The 21,489-nt window shown below is 42.2% G+C and overlaps 1 protein-coding gene across 3 annotated transcripts; it reads left to right on the forward strand.

Moving 5' to 3' along the window:
* The first annotated feature begins 1,099 nt into the window (after window positions 1–1,099).
* Window positions 1,100–15,574, forward strand: LRAT (lecithin retinol acyltransferase). Of its 3 annotated transcripts, none has more exons than XM_070504945.1 (3): window positions 1,100–1,261; window positions 7,458–7,998; window positions 11,734–15,574. In XM_070504945.1, exons 2-3 carry the CDS (start codon window positions 7,459–7,461, stop codon window positions 11,884–11,886), a joined length of 693 nt encoding a protein of 230 aa, XP_070361046.1. In that variant the 5' UTR covers window positions 1,100–1,261; window position 7,458; the 3' UTR covers window positions 11,887–15,574. The 3 variants fall into 3 exon arrangements, with proteins under 3 accessions (XP_070361046.1, XP_014699396.1, XP_044623006.1); XM_014843910.3 differs by lacking the exon at window positions 1,100–1,261 and adding an exon at window positions 7,021–7,149; XM_044767071.2 differs by lacking the exon at window positions 1,100–1,261 and adding an exon at window positions 7,146–7,341.
* The last annotated feature ends 5,915 nt before the right edge of the window (window positions 15,575–21,489 follow it).

Genomic DNA, 21,489 nt, shown 5'->3' on the forward strand with positions numbered 1-21,489 from the left:
GGACTAGAGCCAGTGGGAATGATACCCTTAGAGGAAAAATATCAGCTTCTTCCCTTCCAGACCCCCACCCCCCAGAATTAAATAAGAGAGATAAAAGAATGACAAAGGGGAAAAGAGAAAGTGTAATACATATGTGTTAGAACATGAAATAATTATGGCCAAAGGGCAAATAGCCTGGTTTATTCTTTTTAAAAGTTAAACTAATTGAACATTAAAATTATAGTGATTTCTGATTTAAAATCCTATATAGAGGAAAACAATTTCACAGATTTTTAATTCGTCTTTAAGGAAAAACTTACTGGATTTATTTTCTTTATTAATTCTGTGTGATCCAAATTCAGTTCCACTCACATTCCTTACATGTAAAGTCTAGGTGTAAATAAAATGAAAGTAACTTCATGTAATCCGACTTAAAAGCAAGTCACTGTAGAGGGCAACCAGGATAAAACTAAGCAGACTTAATTCAAGCACCAAGTTTTGTGTCTACAGAGAGGACCACAGACAGCCCAGCTCCCAAAGAGAGAGCTGCCCACTTGGAGTTCTCCCAGTGAAGAAGTCAGAGACCATTTTAAATCTAATTTCCCTGTTTTATAGCTACTTGAGCTGTTTAGGTATGAATCAGCTTTAGCGGAACTACACTGAATTTTGTTTTAGCGTGAGGTGGGATGAGAGTAAAGGTAGTTACAAAAATATCAGAATGATACACTTACTTCCCTTCAAATTAACTTTAGAAATTAAAGAAATGTTATTCTTTTCAAAAGACATATCAGTCATATATGTTGCTACAAAATATTGAGGAAGCAGGGTGATTATATCATTTGAAATTTCTGTAAGACTGAACATATGTTATCAAAAGAGCTATTAATTTCCAGCACCAACTGCTGCCAACCCCCTGCTCAGTCTTTTCTCTCTTTCTTATGTAATTACTGCTCACTGGAGTATGAGTGATTTCTTTCTTTTTTTTTTTTAAATTCAATGAAGCATTGCATTTTTCAAAGCAGTTATTGCGAATCCTATTAAGATTTTCTAAATACTGGGTGGTGATTTATTTTCTTTTTTCTGGTAATTAATCCCAGTGAAAACTCACCAGGAACAACAGTGAAGACTCTGAAGGGCCTAAGTAATTTGATTTTCATAGGCCCGTGGACCATTCACATCTGGAGGGGTTTCGAGAGCATCTCATTCCAATCCGGCTCGGGACACTTTACAGATGAGGCGTGTGAGGCCTCAAGAGTCTCAGTGATCTCCCACACCATCAGAAGTGAGTATCCTGGTATTAAGAAAGTTCTGCATTCAGTCACCTATCATTATATCCTTAGGATGTCTATGTATTTAGGAAGGATTTTTGAAATATAATTGATAACATGGCATTTATCATGTTGCTGGTACTTTGCATTACTGGTGATTGCCCGTGCTGTCCTGTTTGGGGGGGTAGCAAAACCTAGTTTCTCTGTACATTCCCTATATAAATGCAGTGGGGTTGTAATTGTCTTTTGAATGTGTAGCGAAAGGCTGTTGTCACATTCGCATTTTTTTTGTTTGTTTTTGAGGAAGATTAGCCCTGAGCTAACATCTGCCTCCAATCTGCCTCTTTTTGCTGAGGAAGACTGACCCTGAGCTAACATCTGTGCCCATCTTCCCCTACTTTATATGTTGGATGCCTGCCACAGCATGGCTTGATAAGCAGTGTGTAGGTCTGCACCAGGGATCCGAACCAGTGAACCCCCCTGGGTGGCTGAAGCAGAACGTGAGCACCTAACCACTGCAACCCCCAGGCTGGCCACTCACATTCACTTTTGTTAACAAGCTTGGGGCACGCAATATCCTTTATTATTGCCTCATAATGATAAATTAGAATTAAAAGGAAACAAGATAAATTTATAAGGTAGTTGCTATATCTGCTCCAATTATTAAGAAGTAACATGGCTTGCCGTTTATTATTTGTATTTTAAAGTGAAATGTGCTTTATATGTTGGGGACATCTCAAAAGTTTTAGTCATTCCTTGCTATTATGTCATGTTATCAGTTCTAGAAAGCACATTTGGGGTTTTTTTCTATCTTGTGAGAGGCAATTTCAAACAAAGGACAGATTTTTACCTTCGTTTTTGTGAATTATGAACGACTTCATTGGCAGTGAGCTGTCAAGGGAGGAGAACTCTGAGATTTCCGGAGTGTGCATCCGCTTGTGCGGGCTGCCCACTGTCTCTCTCCCGGTTGCACTCAACTCCGAAACACTTCTGTGCCTACTTTCTGCTCACCTTGCGGCTCTGTGCTGAGTCATGAGAAGGGGTCTGTGAGTAAAAGCATGCTCTTTGTCTACACTGCATTCTTGGATGTCTGGGCTGTCAAAGCAGAAAGGGAAAAGCACCTGGGCCTTACTTTGTTTCCCTGATGAATAATACAAATGATATTGCAGAAGACGTACCACATTCTGGATCTTCACACAATGTGCCATATATTTGATTCTGCTTAGCCCTCAAAACAACCCTCTAAAATATTACTCCCATTTTACAGAGAGGAAATTGAGGCTCATAGGTGGCAAATGACTCATCTGAGTTCATTTAGCTGTAAATGGCACCACAAGGCCAACTCAAGATTTCTGCCTCCTTCCTCTATGTCTTGGCTGCCTCAACCTGTTATTAATTTATATTAAGCTGTATTCAGTTGGGTCATGATTCTTCATAAAATTAAATGTAAATCCCTTGTTTTGTTCAATGTTCTTATTTTATGGTTGGCTAAAAAAAAAAAAAAACCCAACTGAATCCTGTCTGGCTGGAGCTGCTGCTGCCTTTAGTCTTTCTAAGGACAATAGGCAGGATTGAGGCCCTCCTCCTAAGGTGCCAGACAACCAGGAAGCAAGCTGGGGAAATCGTCCTCCCAGGAGGTAATTGATTCCTATTAGTCTAACACTCCAGGTAGCTCTGAGTTAAGAGGCTCCAAGAAAAGGTGTCTGCTCTTTTTTTCTGCCTCCAGAGGGAAGTTCACAAAAGCCTTTATTCTCCCCACCTCCTTAGAGTTAGGGAGTTGGGGCCTCTGTTTGTATCCATGGGGCCAGACCTGAGCATATATAAAGAAACTAAAGGTAGATGGGTAGCTCCGAAGAAAAACAAAGGTTAAGATTATCATTGTTTATGTGCCCAATGATTTAATAGTCTAAAGCAAACTAAGAAAAATAACAAAATAATCCTAAAGAAGGGCAATAATTTAAAAACATGAAGTTTAGAAAAGCAAATTTATCAGATGTAGGGCCCAGGGCAAAAAGGGTCTAAGATGTAAGAAGTCTGGGACATGGCTTAAGTTCTGTTTCTGACTCTGGCCCTTGGGCAAGATGCCTAACACCGACTCCCTGCCCCAACCCCCATTCCTGTGTCTAAGGAGGTTATAGGACTACCTGACCGCTCAAGGGCTGGGGCCTTCCTGGTGAGGACATACTATTAACCAGAACCTTAACCAGGTTAGCCAAACCTTTCTCACTATTGCAGTAAAATAACTGATGTTAAAAATTGGACCCTGTGGCACTAGAAAGTAGAAAAATGAAGTCTAAATTAGACAGAAAAGCTGTGGAATCTAAGTTTTGGGTTGGATATTTCATTGAACTTCCGGGGCTGGACACAATGCCTGGCATACTCAATAAATGAATGGATGGCAGGTGGATGAACTAATGGAAGGTCAGGCCTTCCCCAGTGGTGGTGGACCTGGGGGCAGAGAAACCTGATCTACACAGGTGACAGAGACAGCATTATAAGCATCAATTTCTCCTTTGCAAAATGGAGATGATACCTCAGGGGGTTCTGAGGATTAAATGAAAAATGTTTAGACCAGTGCCTAGCACATGGGAAGCACACAATATTGTGATCATATCCTCCACTCTGCAGACTTCTCTGAGGAACAAGGAAGCGCCAGAGGTAAGAAGTCTACAGGTAGGAAGTCCTTTAGCCTTCCAGGCTTCTGCTGTGTTCCTGAGAGTGGGACCTCTTTCTCCTGGGACCAGCGATAAGGTGGAGGGCCAGAGGATGAAGCCTGGAAGTTAGGTGGGCTCTGTGAGCCCCAATTTTAGCCTCCTTTTCACAGAGACCCAGTGGAGTCTTGGCCTGTGCAGCTGGGAGAAATGGACCCAGGCTTGAGACTGTAGCTGGGAGGGTGCAGGGCCCGGGCCAAACCGCAGGTGAGGTGAGGATGCTGTTGCTGTCATTGGTCTTTCCGCAGGAGAGTAGGGAAGCAGTGGCCGAGGGGAGAGTTGACTGTTCAGTGATGTCTATGTGTTGACCAGGAAAGCCTCAGCTCTTCCAGAATCCGCTGGCCTGACCTGGCGACCCATTCACATGCATTTAAGGCATTTGCACATTGCAACTTGTTGAATGTAACCACTTTTCATACCATCTGGGAAACAAGAGATCTTTCTAGGAACCTGGGGGGATTCTCTTCTCTCCAAATGACCTGTTCTGGTTTAGGAAGGAGATCTTTCTAACGTTAGGTTTCTCTTGGGCCTTTCCTTCTAACAGCAGTTGTCTTCCCATAGTTTGGGTAAAATTGATGCAGGCATGAAAGTATTAGTGGGAGTGTGAGCTTATTAGGGTATTTTTATGAAGTGTGCCTCTAGGGAGCGATCAAAAACTGGCCGCTCAGTCATAGAAATATATGCAACTCTGAGAATGCGGAGAAGTTGCGTTTTGCAAGGTAAGGTGACAAGGATTTGTTGCAGAATAGGGAAGGGGAGGGCTCATTGGACTCTGTATTTTCTCAGTTGAAAAGCAGTCTAATCCTCACTAACCCCTCCCTGCTTAAGAGGGCTGAGGAGACCTCAGAAACAGGGCAAACGAAGGTGTTCCACTGCCTCCATCCCCAGCACGAATGGCAGGGGCAGAGGTCTGCTTTCGGGCAATTTGATTGAGAAAAATAAATTTATTTAATGGCATAACATTCTAGCTTAAAAATAGGGAGTTATCGGAGGCAAAAAGAATAACCTTCAAGAAACATGGACCCTTCTCATTCCTTTCATTTCCAAACACAGCAGAACTCCATCATCTTGAGCAAACTACACCGATTCATGCTTTATAATGATCTTAGCTCCTTTTTAAAGTGACCCCTTTCCAGAGGCCGCAGCCAAAACATTCACCCCACTGGGAAAGAGAAAAAAGTCAAACTCAAATCAGCTTGGCACTGCCTGCCTCTCACAAAACGCCATGGAGATGCCGTTCTTGAGGGTCTATAGGTCATTTCTCCTTAATATTTTTTGCTCTACAAGAATCTTCTGCGGAGCAGGCAGGCAGTTCTCCGTGCTTTTTTCTCTCGCAAATTTCCCAGGTGGAGACAGTCGTAGGCATTAGGAGCAGGGTTAGTGACCGCAAAAGAGGGAAACCGCTAATTACCAAAGTCCCTTTTGATCTCTCCGGGCCATTTGGCCCTTGACGCTAGAGGCCCTGATATCGGCTCTTTCCCAGAACTGGACCCAACTAGCGCGTCCAGAGCCTTGAGAATCCAACGTTGGGTCTAAGTTAACGTGGACGCCGAGGTCTGGATCGTCAGACTTAAAAAATCTCCAAGGACTCCCCAGATTTTAACACCAGCAGCTGAGCTGGTGCTACTGGAAGCGAACGAACCGCCCGTATGCGGGGTGTTCGATTAGTTTCAGCAACTCGCTAGTACGGCGCTTTTCTCTAAATTTGGGAGGGAGACTGGGGAAATCGTGATTTTAAATTTCCACGTCCACTGCCTCTGTTTCTCCACCTTTTTCCTTGGATTCGTTTGTGGGGAATGGACTTTTCTTCTCTTTGCTGGGACCCTAATGTGATTCGGGATTGTTTGTGAAATGAACAAAAGTCGCCGACGCGTGGGACGACTGGGACAGAGCGCCGATGGCAGACCGGGGATGCCGGCAACGGCTGGGCCGCCGAGAATAATTGGGAGCCGGTCTCCTCCCCGCCTGGTCTCCATGGCCCCCTTCATCTTCCAGGTAAGATGAATGGCCCTTCATCCATCATCCGCAGCGAGCCCCCTCCCCCAGGCCAGCGGAGAATCTGCTCGCGGATGAAACCTATTAACCCCTAACTGCGCGGCTTTGTGGAGCCAACTGAGCCTCTCCATTGTGGCCTTTGTCCGCGGAATATAAGCCTTTACATAATGCAGTAGCGCGGGACTCTGCGCAGGGTCGGGGCACCGCGTGCCCAGCCTGGCGCTGACAGCGCGTCGGCAGCTCCCTCACCGCTGCGCCCGGGGACCACCCTCGCCGAGGCACCGCGCTCACCGCGGGCGCTCGGGCAAGGGGCGCAGCGCCTCGTCCTTCCCTGGCCACCTCCGGGTGGCTGCGCTTTAATAGAAAACGATGAAGTTTTGGAGAGTGAACTGAAGCTGTGTCCAGGTGACCCTGAAGCCGGACAAACAAACTTGACACTAATCCGGCTTTCCAGGCGGAGATTGGGGACCTCGCCGTTTTCCACGCTGACCGTTGGGAGCCGCGCGCTCAACGGTCACTGGGGCCTCGGAGCGCGGGGGCCTCGAGGGTTCCAATTGCTGCGCGCGGGGCCTGGATGCGCGGGTCGTTGCTCCACTCGCGCACCCGAAAGCAAGAGGGATTCGGGGGCATTTAAAGGGCAGGAGGATGCGCGAGGCGTACGGGATTGCGGCTCCAGGAAATTTGGGAAGGAATCCGCTGGCATTCGAGGCGCACGCACTTCGCACAGTAAATGCAAACACTTTAGTAAGCCGAGGTTTCTGGGCGTCCCATCCTTTAGAGGGAAGTGGTTCTGCTCAGAAACCCTAGCTGTAGGGGACTCTCCACCGATAACGCTCCCAAAGTTCCAGGAACGCGCCCCAATCCAGACAGGTGTAAGACCTTTCATGCGGCCACACCTCTACTCTCCAAAAACAGCCGCTTAAAGGCCAGAGAAGCTTAGGTCTCCAGCGCAAGAAGGAGCCACATCTGCAAGAGGTCGCCGAGCGGAATCCGGGAGCCCGGAGGCCCGCCTCCTTCCAAAGAGCGGCTGGTCCTGCAAGTACCCCGCTACAAGCGGGCTCGCCGCCGGCGCCCAATCAGCGCTCTCGTCGGGTCTGTGACGCCGTCGGCCCCGCCCCCTCGACGGCCTTAAAAGGCCTCGGCGAAGGCGGAGAGCAGGAGCACTGCGCGGTTCTGCGTCCCGCCACGGCCTCCAGGTGCGTTCCTTCGCCTGCTCCTCGCAGCGCCGGTCCAGCTGTCCCCGCGGTCCGCCGCCGCCAGTTCCTCATCCTCCTCAATCCCCAGGGCGGTGCGGCCAAGCCAATCTCCAGGCTTCTCCGCTTTTCTTTTTTCTCTCCCTCCCGCCTCGGCCACCCCGGTTCCCGCCGCCCTGGGCCGCTGGCCTGCAGGTGAGCAGCAGCGCCGCGCCCCGGTCCGGCGAGCTCACCTTGCCCTGCCTGGCCCGGCCCGGCCCGGCCCATGCCAGAGCGGCGGCGGTCCCCTCAAGACTCCCTTTTCCCTGCAGGATGAAGAACCCGATGCTGGAAGCGGTGTCTCTACTGCTGGAGAAGCTGCTCCTCATCTCCAACTTCAAGCTCTTCAGTTGGGCGGTCCAGGGAGAAGACGAGAAGAGGAACCGCATCTGTGAGATCAACTCTTTACTCCGCGGCGACGTGCTGGAAGTGCGCCGAACCCACGTGACCCACTTTGGTATCTACCTGGGCGACAACCGCGTCGCCCACATGATGCCCGACATCCTGTTGGCTCTGACCAACGACAAGGGTCTCACGCAGAAGGTGGTCTCCAACAAGCGTCTCCTCCTGGGCGTCATTTGCAGGGTGGCCAGCATCCGCGTGGACACAGTGGAGGACTTCGCCTACGGAGCCGACATCCTGGTCAATCACCTGGACAAGGCCCTCAAGAAAAAAGCGCTGCTCAACGAAGAGGTGGCTCAGAGGGCGGAGAAGCTGTTGGGCTTTACTCCCTACAGCCTCCTGTGGAACAACTGCGAACACTTCGTGACCTACTGCAGATTCGGCACCTCGATCAGCCCCCAGGCCGACAGGGTAAGACGTGTGACTCGCTGGTGGCTCGGTGGGGAAGCCTCCTCCCATCCCTAACCTTTTCTCTCTCCTAGGAGCAAAGATTGAGTTCTAGATTGAGTAACGAACGTTCCGATGTTCCTGAGGGAGGCCGAGTGAATAAATCAATGGCTATGTGCTTTGCAGGATATCTCGAAATGCGCTGTGAAAGAGTGTGGCAGTGCTGCTCCAGCGATTCCAGAGAGCTGCCCGTTAATGCTGCAGAAGTCGTAGGGTGTCCACACAGCGTAGCTGAAATGCCAAAGGGCGGGGTCACAGAAAATTTGTGGCCGTGTGCTTGCAACGTTTCCCAAGAATTGCAGTTGAAAGGGAGGTGTCCAGAGTGCATATATAATCCATGATACTATATACAAATTTTTGTGCCGTTAAAATAGGAAAGCATGCAGTTTTCTCCCTCTGTAAGCTGCGGAGAGTGAATTCCCTTTGCTTAATATAAATATCAAGATTCCTATTAAGAAGACCCCCCTAGTAGGTCACTTAAACCTGTGTCTGGGCTTCAGAGCAGTCTTTGGTAATCTGAATCCTTTCTGTGTTGGCTTTAATCCCCATCTACACTCCCTCAGTAGTTAAGCATCCTTTACTCATTAGCCCCAAAGGTGGCTTGGATTGTTTATGGGTTCTCCCGAGATTAAAACAATTGGTTTTGAAGAAGAGCCATTAAATGCTGGAAGGTAATTTTTATGAATACTTTAAAAAGCACAGTATTAGAATCGAACGTTAGCCACAAATCCAAAGGAAAAAAATGAATTTTTGCTTCCTTTTGAAACCTCTTGATTTTTAAAGATAGTTACCATTTTACGCCTGCAACTTCATTTGCAACTGGATGCTTTCTCAGCCTTCACTGCTACTGTTAAAAGAGGTATTGTTAATATTCACCATTCACAATGGAAACCTGGGTAATCACATAATGAGCTTCATGTTTTACTCTTCATGTTTAGGTATTTTTTGGACCAAATAAATCTGAGTCCATGTAATCAATTTTTTATTGCTCCACATCTTGATTAACTTTTTGACCCATATGGGAAAATCTTTCTCTCCTCTGTGGCAGAGCATGAAGGTATTATGCTTTTTCTACCTTGGTATATGCAACTTCTTGTAGATTACAGAGCCATAAGAGCACAATCTAGGAATTCTTTTCTAAATAAAATAAAAATACAGTTAGAGCACTGTGCAGTGATTCACGAACCACAGCTCCCGTCCAGGCCTGTTTAGAAATGAGCTTCACCACATTTACAAACACTGGCTCCAAAAGTGTACAAAAGGAAACACGTCAGATTTACTTAGGAACTAAGCAAATCATTTCTCTAAGGAAAAACAGTATTTCTGTTAATTAGGAGTTACTCTTTCATGGAACACACATAGCACTGTATTATATATTTCTGCGAGACAACAGTGCAAGTGCTTTTTCAAGGTAATAAAATATTTAATCTGCATAAGTAACTAGTTGGAGTAGTTTTTCATTTCTGGAAACTCTGTAAGGTTTTATAGAAGTACAGAAGTGTTTTAATTGCTGTTGCTGCATAGCACCTCTTGTGAAACTGAGTTTTTGTCTTCGCTTTGAATAGTCTAACAAACAATTTGGCCACCAAGTAGATTTCCTGGGAAAAAACTCGCCATCTCAAATTTTCTAATTCTAAGAACTGTTTTTTGAACATGCCCTGAGAGAAGTAGGTCATTGATCCTGAAGGAGGACTGGTTTCTACTTTTCAGAAACATAAGGAATTACTGGATTCTGGGTTGATTGTTGAGTTCTCCATCTATACAACTATTATCAGCTTAACATGAGAGTTGCAAAGTTGTCTCTTACTTAAATCTGAGTTTATAAAAACTCTCAAGAGCACTTTCCCTCATGAAAACACTGCAACTAATTTGAAAATGAACTGAACGAGAATCTTTTACTTCTCTGCATTGATGGTCTCTTTTTACAAGTTTAGAAATCGTAAAATTAAGACATTTTTATATTTCTGTCAAAAATTTCAGTGTTTTCGTAAACTATAAGTCCCTTTAATTAGTAACTACTTCTCTTCCTTTGCTTTTTCTACTATGTTTTTGTTTTTTATTTTGCTGATACTGCTTTTCATTGCCAAATATGAATGCAATAACCCCTTTTAATTTCTGGGGATTCAGTGCTCAAAAAGTACTTCTTAACATCTAGAAATTCAGGATATTTCCTACTGTTGAACACCCCTAGAGATGCCTCCTGGGCTCATGGCCAGGTGAACAGAAACAGGACACTAGAAATGAGATGCTCCTTGAGAAAATCTGCTTTGGGGGAAAGAGAGTCCACAGTGATTTCTCTGTTTGCTTTAATTAAAAATTATTGAGAAAAAGATACAAGAAGCCTAACTATCAAGACAACTTACTCATTTACCTAAATGTATGTCTTCCCATTATTGGCAAGCAACTTTTCTCATTGTCCTGAAAACTTCATTTAGTTTGGTTCTCACCACTTAAAGATTGTGTTTACTCAATGTCTTGTTAATTTAGTAAAAAGAGACAGATTGTATGTATGACATAAAGAGACTAACATCTGAATAATTAAGAGGAAGTTTTGAGTTTGTTTGGATATTGTATAAAAGTATGGATAGAGACAACCTTATAGTCAAGAGAGTATGTTAAAATACATTGAATTTGTGCCTTCTCTCCATTAAGAATTTGGATACTTAGCTGTCCAGCACTATATAAGCCACTGGAGGAGACCCTAAAAGCATATATGTACAATGTCATGTCTAGAAAATGAAGTTAAAACTAGTATGAGTAGCAAAACTCATACAGAATGGAACAGTGAATTGCTACATTCTGGCCCTGACAGTGATGAGGTAGAGATAATTGTCAGCAGATGCAGCAGTAATAATCTTTGTAATAGTTTACATTTAAAAAGTGTGTACAAGAGTGCAGAGTACTTTGGCATAAAAGATTTCATTTGATCCTCACAACAGCCTCAGTATTCCATGGAGGAGAAGAGGGTAGTCTGGACAGGTTCGGTGATGTGCTTGAGGTCACACAGCTATTAAGAGGTGGATCCATGATGCAAACACAGGCCGTCACTTCTGAGTAAAATTAGTTTTCTAAGAGAAAAATTAAGCATATGGGAAGAATACACTCTTCAGGGTTAGGGATCATATTTAATTTATTTCAGCAGCCAATTTTGTATTAAATAATTGTGAATTTGTTTATTTAGGCAGAGAATATGATATGACAAGAAAATTAGATTTTCAATGCCTTTAGATTTTGAGACATAAGTTATTGTTGGTATCACCAGTTTTAGAATGATGTATTGCAGGAATTGATTCACCAATAATAATAGGCTAAATTCTATTCACTTGAGATTAGAGATCTCTTTGCTCATCTAATTTTAGAATATGTTATTGTTATAGATAAGCAGTTTAGTCTTGATTTTAACTTTTAATCCTCAGTAAGTTTTGTGTAGTTACATTCTCTGTCGTTTTCCGTAACAGTTCTGTTTACAAAGGCAACTGCCATTATTAAGTTGCCTTAAATGTCATTTCAGGTCCTGGGAGATGTGGAATCAAGAAACTGAACTATTAACATCTTAAATTCTTTCCTAAGTCGTGAGAGAAACTCTAGTTCCTCTGGTAGACAGAAACTAGCTGGGAAAATTGTACTTTACTCTTTGGTATGTGTGATACTTCTTAGGTTTAGCCGCCTTTTCTAATATTCTTAAATTTTATTTTCCAGTTTTGTGAGACTGTGAAGATAATTATTCGTGATCAGAGGAGTGTTCTTGCCTCAGCAGTCTTGGGATTGGCGTCTGTAGTTTATCTGGGCTTGGCGTCATATACTGCCCTTCCTGCAATTTTTATTCCATTCTGCTTATGGATGGTTGGCTAACTGCATATCCCCGTGTTGATGTGTGTATTCTGTGTGTAAATATGTTTATAGAGCACAAATCAGTATAAGCATCGTCGAGAAAAATGTGACCTGTAACGCTGTGTTCTGGATAAAAATGTGATTAAGAATCACGCAAAGTGCTTACTGTGTAAGCCCAAGAACAAAGGCTTTCTGGATCTTCTCGGGCAGTTCCATTTGAAAACACTGCGCAAATCTTGGAAACATGACAAGCTGTGATAGAACTCATCATTACAAGAAAACCAGCCCTTAAGATGATGGCCATGGGAGATTATTTGTTTTACGTTTTTCTCCTGTAATCATTGGTCTTCTCTGTTAGGCCTGAATTTGAAGATTGGAAGTCTCGTTGAGTGAGGTCACTAACTTTACTATAAATTTATCCTGTTTCATTGAAAAACTTTTATTAAACTGAAAGAATTTCCTTTATATAGATGAAAACATGTTTGATGATTGGCCCCCCAAAATTCACAATCTGTTTTTCCTCATGTTTTATATATAATTTGCAGTAAGTCAACAATATTTTCATTACTTGAAATCATATTGGCAAAGTTAAAGTTTAATGATAAAGTAGCTGACCAGAACTACAGAAATTTGTGTTTTCCTGTAGAAATAGCTACGATAGCATCAGTTGAACAATTTGCTTTGGCTTTACTTAATAGGAAGCCTGGCATTCTTTTTTTTTTTTTTTTCCTTTTATGTGTCAAGTGGTTACTTTAAACCATTCTGAGAGGTAAATGGATATAGGATTGAAGTAATTTGGGTACTTGGAGTGTGTATGTGCCAATTAAATATGCAGGTATCCACATACACTCAAACTGAGAGAAAATTTATTTGTTCTTGGTTGCTTTATCATAACAGTGAGGTCATTATAGATCATCTGTAGAGGTGAATATAACAGCAAGTTTAATCCATTTTCTTATGCCCTAGCATTTGTGGTGTAACTTGCATATATGTCAGTGGATGGTTTATCTTTCAAAACACTTACTAAGGTACTGTATAATTAGTAAAAGCCCTCAGATTTGTTTTCTAGTCAGGTTTCTCCATTTCATTACTAAGTGTAGCTTACATCCTTAAGAAGTGTGCCACAGCAGTATATAAAACCCAATGAAGTAGGACCAAAGGAAATGACTGTTAGAAATAATTTTCAAGCATCTTAGTACTGCCAGGCAATAAATTGATATTACACTGAGGCTGTTTTAATATGAGTTGAGATGTAACAGTGTTAAAGCAAGCATTCGAGTCGTGTTCCAAAATTACTAAATTCTAAAAATTAAGCCACAAGCTAGACTTGCATTTCAAGTATTAAAATTGCTTTATAAACTATAAAGAATCACAAAATAATGTGTCACATAAAGAATGGTATGGGGAGGGTGGGGTCAGTCACTTAGTGATCCAATCAGAACAAATTTAAGAGTGGATTTTACTTATAACTGATGTTTCATCACCACTAATTTACCAAACAAATTCTGTTGGCGTTTAATAATAATGAAACTTTGTGTTTAATCATTTAAATGTTTTAAATAGTTAAAACATGAAATGGCAACACCACAGAATAAAGGTGTTCTACGGTCCTATTCCAACCACTTAGAATTATTTTAAGTACGTATACATAAAAGTAACCAATATGAGAAATCCATTGTATTAGTGGTTTTTTACTTACTGTATATCACCCTTGTAGCAATTGTTTAAATAAATTCATTTTTAAAAAATATGGTATCCTCATAAATAATTAACACCTTTTTTGCAGACTTTATTATTGCAGGTAGCAGAAAACTGTCTGATGTTAAATCTGTGTTCAAAGATAATGATCCCTATTAAATGCCAAGGGAAATATTTAAGGTTGGAATTAACATAATTGGTCTTGACTCACTTCATATCCTTAAAGCAGGATTCAATTCATCATTTGTTTGAGTGCTCATTACATGCCAGGCACTGACCTGTTGTAATTTCATGGTCTAGAATTAATCCTGTTTTTCAACTACGTATATTAGAGTGTATACAGTGCTATGAGAACACAAGAGAAGAAGAAATTATCTTCCTGAAGGGTGAGAAATCTATCTGAAGTAGGCAATGCTATCATTAAACTTAGAAATATTAAGAGGTGATCTTATCACACTGATGTGTTCCACAAATGGGAAGAGGGAACTGGAAGGAAGGTTTTTTAAATTAAATGTTCCACAGCACTAGAATTTGTTGAACTTTTTAGGAGAAAGGGAGAGTTTTTGTTTTGTTGTGCTCAGTTTGATTAGTTGCTTAACAAGGAGCATATATTCCTGATTGTGGTTATGGAAAAAATCCTGAGCTATTATTGTGTCTCTGATGAGTTTCTCTGGGCTTCATTAGTTAAGATTCACCCTTGTAATCCTGAAAGTCCCTTATATTTCTAAATTTCTATCCTAACTTGTGAAATGACAAGTAGTGTCTGATGCAGCTTTTGGTTGCTTATTTCGTTCTTTGCCATACCTAGATGAAGGCTAAATGGGACTAGCTGGGCTAAGATGAAATAATGCAGGTGTCAGATACTATGCACGTGTTAGCGCTGAAAAGATGAATGAGACATGGACCTTTTCCTCCAAGCTTATGATCTCATGGACATAGAATTATTAAGACTTTCTGCAATAGAGCTGATCGAAGGCACAGAAAATAAGTGGTTGGTTTTAACTGATAGGGCAAAAATTATAGGGACTGTGTATCAAGAGTTGGAAAAATAGGATGTTTTCCAGGAGGACAGATTTGGGCAGGGCATTCTACACATTGGGAAGAGCATGAGCGAACGCATGAAAACTGTCCACAACACGCCTGACACATAAATGTGAGGTACTCTACTATTCGTTGACTGAAAGCATGAAAGTGCATGGAGCATTCAGGCAAATGTAAGTAGTTCAGAGGCTAGAGCAGAGCAACGGTGATGAGAGATGTCAGAAAACAGTGATCAGGTGGTGCAAGTGTAGACCAAGAGGTTTGGGCTTCATGAACAAGCAATGGAGATTTGGGCTTCAGAAAGGTAACTCCCAAAAGTATGCAGGAAGGATGGGAGAATGGGCAAGACAGGACGAGGGAATCTATTAAGAGACTAGCTGTGGTTCTCAATCTCTCAAATCAACGCCTGTGATTGTGTAGGTGAGAGCAAACATGTCAAGGAAGTGTCAACAGACTTTAGCCAAATCCTCTGTTTGACTCCTGAGTAACTCTTGGTGGGGTGTCAGGGAGAATTCATGCATCCTTCTTTTCATCCAGAAAGTTGGGTCCTGAAAAATAAGTTAATGTGGTGGCTGTGTGTATATTGGATACTACACATCTTTGTTCTGCTAGGTATATTTCTTCCCAAGGACAAGCAAATAAACTTGGATTTGTTGTCTAAAAAATTATTTTTTTCAGAGTATAGACATATTTCTTATTTTTCCATTTTCTATTTCATACTGTCAAATATCAAAAATGTTTTCCAGCAATATCAAAGTTATGCCAACGGCAAAACTCTTTTGTTATAGATGGGAAGCATATAAAAAATGATGGTTGCCAATCTTCTGTTTTATATGATCTCTTTTGAGAGTTTTACCTAACCTAGATCTGTCAGCTCAGCTAATTTTATATTTGGTATACATGCATGTTAAATAAAATCAATTTTACGTACTGTCCTCTCTTGTCTTTGAATCTGAAATACATAAAAGTAGATCACACACATTTTTTTGAGCACGGTAGCCTGAAGAATTATGCCTCTAAAATCTTCCTTTAGTGAACATAGTTTATATATTTGAAATTACAACTTTATGTGGATCTGCTTTCAGACTGATATGATCTCTGTTATCTCCATCTTGAAGCCTACCTTGATTTTGTAGAAAAGGGTTCTGTGTAATACTAAGTAACAGATCCCTTCTGCATTCCACAAAATCAAGCAACAACAATAAATAATTAGAGCCATGGGCATGAACTCTATAACCAGATGTGTAATGCTACCAAGGCAGCCTTCAGCTTTACTGTGGCTGTGGGTGGGGTGGGAGTGAGGTGTGAGTAGGAGCAAGGCCGAGGGCCAGTCTTGAACTGCATTCACAGCATTGCAAAGGACCACAGAGGTTACTGGGCAGAAGCCTTAAACATCTAACCACATGTCAGATGTGGAAAATCAGACACAGAAGTTGAGATACTTTGTGATTATGCAAATAATCAGAGCCAGATCCAGAACTTGACTCCAGCTTTCTTTCCACCATACCACATTGGCTCCCTGAGGTCTCCCATGAATTGCACAAGCTTTCCTCCAATGAATGTATTAATTTCTTGCAGACCTTCCACATACTCCAAGCAAGCCCACATAAGAATGAACTAGTTAGAATGTTAGTCCTATAATTCCTCAATCTAGTGAGAAAGAAAGGCAAGTAAGTACATTTCAAGCAATGATAAGCTCGTACAGGTGTCAGAATAGCAGAGAGAAGAGACCTATACCTGTCTGCGTGGGGCAAGGTGAGAGATGTCAACAAAGTTTTCATTGATATCTTAATTGAGTTGTAAAGAATACAAATATTTAAAGTGAAAGTGGCTTCTCTTTTCCAGGCCATTGCAAGCACCTGGAGCAATAAATACAAGGTACAGAGTCACGAGAACCCATATCACAGTTGGTTTACTGCCAGTCATTAAGAACAATTACCTGTGTCTATGTTGTTGCTTTGAGAGAAAGGTGTCTGGTACTGTTACGCAGAACTCACCATTCTTTTGAAGAAGGCAGTGCTGGAGACAAGAGGCAAGATCACGGAGGACGTCACACTATAAAGGTCTGAAGTGGAAAGAAAGCATTTCCTAGACTTTCCAAGTGTCTCAGGTGAGTCTTATGAGCTGGCAGTTTGTGAAACACATGACAAATAGCGTTGGAATTAGGTTGTGAGGAAGAGAAACCTCAGTTTTGTGGATGGAAGTTTATTTAAGAATAGATGGAGAAGTGGGAAGCACAGGAATCACCTCAACAGGTGAACGGTCATTTCTCCCTGTTCAGCTCACAACGCTCCCATGTCCCAGCGGCAACCTAGTGCTCTCAGGGTCTGGACTCTAGATTCTGTCCCAGATATTTCTTTCCACTGAGCTTATAACTGCTACTCCTATGGCTGCCTACCTACTGCTGCTAACCCTCAGTGTATCATTGCTTCTGTCGCCTAATGCCCTTCCTTACACTTTTACTTTGTGTTTCTTTTACTTCTTCTGCTTCGCTCTACTGGGTCTCTGTCTCTCATTTAAAATTGCCACAGGATCTAATTAGGCTGACCAGTTACTATGGAATAGTGGTGGTCATGGGCCACCTCGTGGGCCATTGGTCCTCTTATATACTTTAGGTCAGGTACCTTCAGATCAGTGACATCCTTGGGCCAATCAGTTGTTGCCAAGTTGCACAACCATCAACTCCAAGGCATGGTGATCTGCTCTAAGGCAACTACTTGTAACTGCTTTGCCTTTGGAGATGGATATCAGTTTTAGTTTAAATGGGAGAGTTATATTTGATTATCACCTTAGAAAGCTCATTTTGCAACAATGTAGAGAGTGAATTGGATGAGGAGATGTACTTGAAAGGACATAAATTCTGTTACCAAAATGTAGGAGAGAAATGATGAAGACTAGACATGAGTCAATGGCAGTGGAGATGAAGAAGGAGAGAACAGATTGATTTGAGGGGTGAGAAAGAGGGAGGGTATTTCATACAAGTTCCAACCAGGAAAACAGAAACTGTTCTAAGTATTGTGTGGCAGGATGTGGATGTGTTATGTGTAGTACACTGGTTTCTCCTTTCTTCTCACCCTCCAATCTCCTGTTAGGGCCTCCTATTAGCCAACTTGGCCAGAAACCAGCTGATAGGAGAGCTGGGAAATGGCCTGCTGGGAAAGGCAAGAAATGTATCTGAGGAATAACAGGCCAAGATTGGGCACCAGGATAAGTGTAGCTGGTAGTATTGTGCCATACTGGCTAATTCAGGGGAGTGGACATTGGGAGAAGTAGGATGAACCTGGTTTTGGATAAATGAAGTTTGAATAGCCTAGGGTCCCAGAGGTGGAAATATAGAGAAACAACTGGGAGTTGGACCTCATGCTCAAGACAGAGCTATGGAGAGGGATATATTTGGGAGTTCTAACAGTGGTGGCTGAAGCCAAGCATATGAATTAGACCATCTTGGGAGAGTCTACGAAGAATTAAAAAAAAAATTTGAGGATGGAAAACTAAAGTCACAAACATTAATAAGAGGGAGGAAGAAAGATCAAGAACAGTTCCAGAAGGAGACTGAGGAATAATGGTACAAAAGGTTAGAGCAGACCAGGAGAGCCTGTGTGAGGAAGCCAAAGAGCAGTGAGTTTTATAAGGTAAGAGTATGAATAGCATCAAGATATAGAAGAGAGATAAGGACTGAATAGTGCTCACGTTGGACTTGACAAACAGGAGACTGAGTGACCTTGATAAGCACCCCATTAATGCTAGAAATAGGGGTGGTATGGATGTTGGGGGAAAAGGAAATGAGTGTGGGCTGCTTTTTGTAGGAGTTTGGTGGGTAAAGGAAGGAAGCACATAAAGCCCAAAGACTCAGAAAACAGAGTGTAATATCTGACATCTCTGCTTTCACTTTAGCATTCTTTGGAATGGGACATACTGTGAACTGCTTTCTGTCTCACTTAAGAAGCATAAATCGTAAGTTAATTTTCATAATTCTTTTCTGAGGGACAAACTTTTTGTGATGTTATCAGAACTGCACTTTTCTTTCAGAGCAATGATTTCTATCAGAGGATCAGTGAAATCAATGAACGTTCCATTTCTACTGGCTTCTTTGAAAAGAATACAGGTTCAGATGGAGATTCTAATAGGGTCAAGGGAATCGGGAAGTGGTAGAAATAAAAAAAATAATACTGCATACGACTCTAGACTCTTGGCCTCTCATTCAAACAATCAGTTGAGGGAAGTCTATTACCATTTCTTCCCTTTCACAGAATGCCAGAGCAGAGAGATCAAGACACAGCGCGAGACTCAGATTCAAACACTTTTGGAATCTTTTTTGAGCAGTGTGACTTCGTAAGTACTTCAGATTTTCTACTATTAAAATATTCTTGAAAAAAATAATGGAAGATTAAACAAATCCAAGTGGCTAACATGTCCAGTGAAAGTTGCATATAATTCAATAATGATTTCTTTTATCCCTTTGTCCTATATTGAACCCAAGCACGTAGAATTTTGAAACCATTTTATCTGGTACTTGACTGAATCACCTATCCTTTGAAGAAGAATGTGTCAGTATACCTGAGAAAATCTCATTGTTTATCTTGAGTCAAACGATGAGCCGAAATTCCAAAATTTATCAGATAAACAGCTCTTGTCTGCTAAGCCTGGCTCAGGTTGCAGCTGGCCTCAAGGATTTGCTCAAGCAGAAGAACCAGAGCTTTAAGCACCATATTGGTCCAGATAGCTGATCTGATCAGGTGTCTCACTGCTGGGTGGAAACCAAAGAGGTAGCAATTGCTACATGCTTGAGCAACATCAAGATTTATTTCCTCTCCAAGATTCCCTTAACATTTCCTCCGCATTATACCTCTCCACACACATCTTTCTCCACTTTACCCCTGGCAAAGCACAGACAAATAACTTGCCAGGGAATTTAACAATGGTAAATTCTTTTCGTTTCACACTATACCTAATTTTTCCTGGATGCAGACTTAAAGTGACAATAATATTTGTGACAATGATTTAAAGAACTATAAAGGAATTTAAGGCATAAGACAAGATGGGAGAAAATCTGAACATGCCTGTTTGAGGGACTAGCTTCTCTGTAGGTGAACAGCTATCCCATCCGTGCTTCTTGTTGCTGCTGCTCAGGGACTGGTCTGCCTCCTTCTGTAGCGCAGTCCGATTTCTGCACTTTGCTAGCACTCATTCTCCTGACCACTCTGGAACCAAGTGCTATGGAGATCTTTTCTCAAAAAAGATTTTGATAAATTCACGTTTTGCATTTGCTCTCTCCACACCTCAGCGACAGGTGGAGAAACCAAGACTTTCTTTTAAGCAGTGATTTTCAAAATGTGGCCCTTTGCTTGGTTTTCCCAGCAGGCCTAAAATGGATCCCCCCAAACGTAAGTCCATTCTTTGGTTTGTACTAGAAAGTGGGAATGGATGGAGTAGATGAGTTGCAGTCTTTTGTCTTCTTTTAATGAGCCAGTAATACAAGTTTAAGTCACTGTTTTGGAGGCCTATGTGGTTTGAACTGAAAAAGTTGTAATCATGGCTTCCCATGAGAGTTTGAAAGTTTGCCCATGTTACAGCATAATTAAGTACAATTAAATACTATGATTTATAAACTTGCTGGTTTCCTTTTTATATTTTATTATTTTATTTTTATTTTTATCATTTTCTTGCCTAGAAAAGATGTCAACTTTCATTCTCAGAGCTTCATCTTTATTTTTTCCTGTGTGAAAGAAAACTTTGTGTGTTCCTCTTTCTACCATGTCTAGTCTCAAGAGTCTCGGTTCTCAAGGGCTTACCTGCTCATTCGAACTTTTCAATGCTAGGTGAACGGACACAGCATGCAGAATAAACACTGAGCAAGAGACCTGAACATGAAAGTTTTAAGATTTATTTAATTAGTATACTGAATCTATGGAATGTTACCACAGCTGTGCCAAGCTGACTTATAGTTAAACTGCAGTGGAGTGGCAATGCTGACTTGTAGTTACGGTGACTAATACTGAATGTCATTCACAACAGTGGAGGACGGGAGTACGAGTTTCTTAGGGAGCCACAGATGCCTGAGGGAAGGGGAGAATCTTCCGGTCATGAACACTTCTAGACTCTGGTAAAGCATCATCAATCAGAAGTGGGTGGCCATGACAACTTTTGGTGGGATGTTGTACTGAATCAGAGATGACAACACATTCAGATCTCCCGGATGGCTGGGCTAAAAGAGGCTTTGACAGGAGTCAATCCAATCTCCTCACACTGTATTCAAGTTAGAGGTTGAGAATAACATAGATCCCAAAGAGATTTTGTGATAGAACCAGAATGAAAACTGGATTCTCCTGACACTTAGTCCCTGTTCTGTGCTGGGGACTCTATATTGATGAGTTATTGGCAAGCTTGCCAGCTGGTCACTGTAATCTATGTTGCTACCATTGGTAGCTTATTTGGAATAAAGCAATGTTTTGAAATGCTATGGATGACTCAAAGCCTTTTATCCCCAAGTTATTTTCCCGCCTATGTAGTAGGGAAGATTCTTAGAAAAGTAGAAAAGGTCAACTTTTCTCTGCTCCCCTCTCCCCTCCACCTTGCTTGGTTCTTTCCCTAACTGGGCTCAAAGAACTTTTACTGACTTGTTCCTAAGTCGGCATGTTGGGATGTGCTTCTGTGCACAAATTTTGCCTTGTATAGGGAGACATGGTTTGGCCAGGGAGCTGTCCTAGGAACCTAGAATCTGTGGGGCTCACTTACCAACCATTCCACATTTGTACTTGCAGAGTTAGGATGCTAACTCTTCCTGGCAGGGCAAGGCAGTGAGCTCCTTCCCAAGGCGGAGGATTCAGATTCGGCTTCATTCCTTTCATTCAGCTCATGTGTACTGAGTGTCCACTGTATCCTAGG

Source organism: Equus asinus, chromosome 3 (genome assembly GCF_041296235.1).
Source record: "Equus asinus isolate D_3611 breed Donkey chromosome 3, EquAss-T2T_v2, whole genome shotgun sequence".
Taxonomy (NCBI): Eukaryota; Metazoa; Chordata; class Mammalia; order Perissodactyla; family Equidae; genus Equus; species Equus asinus.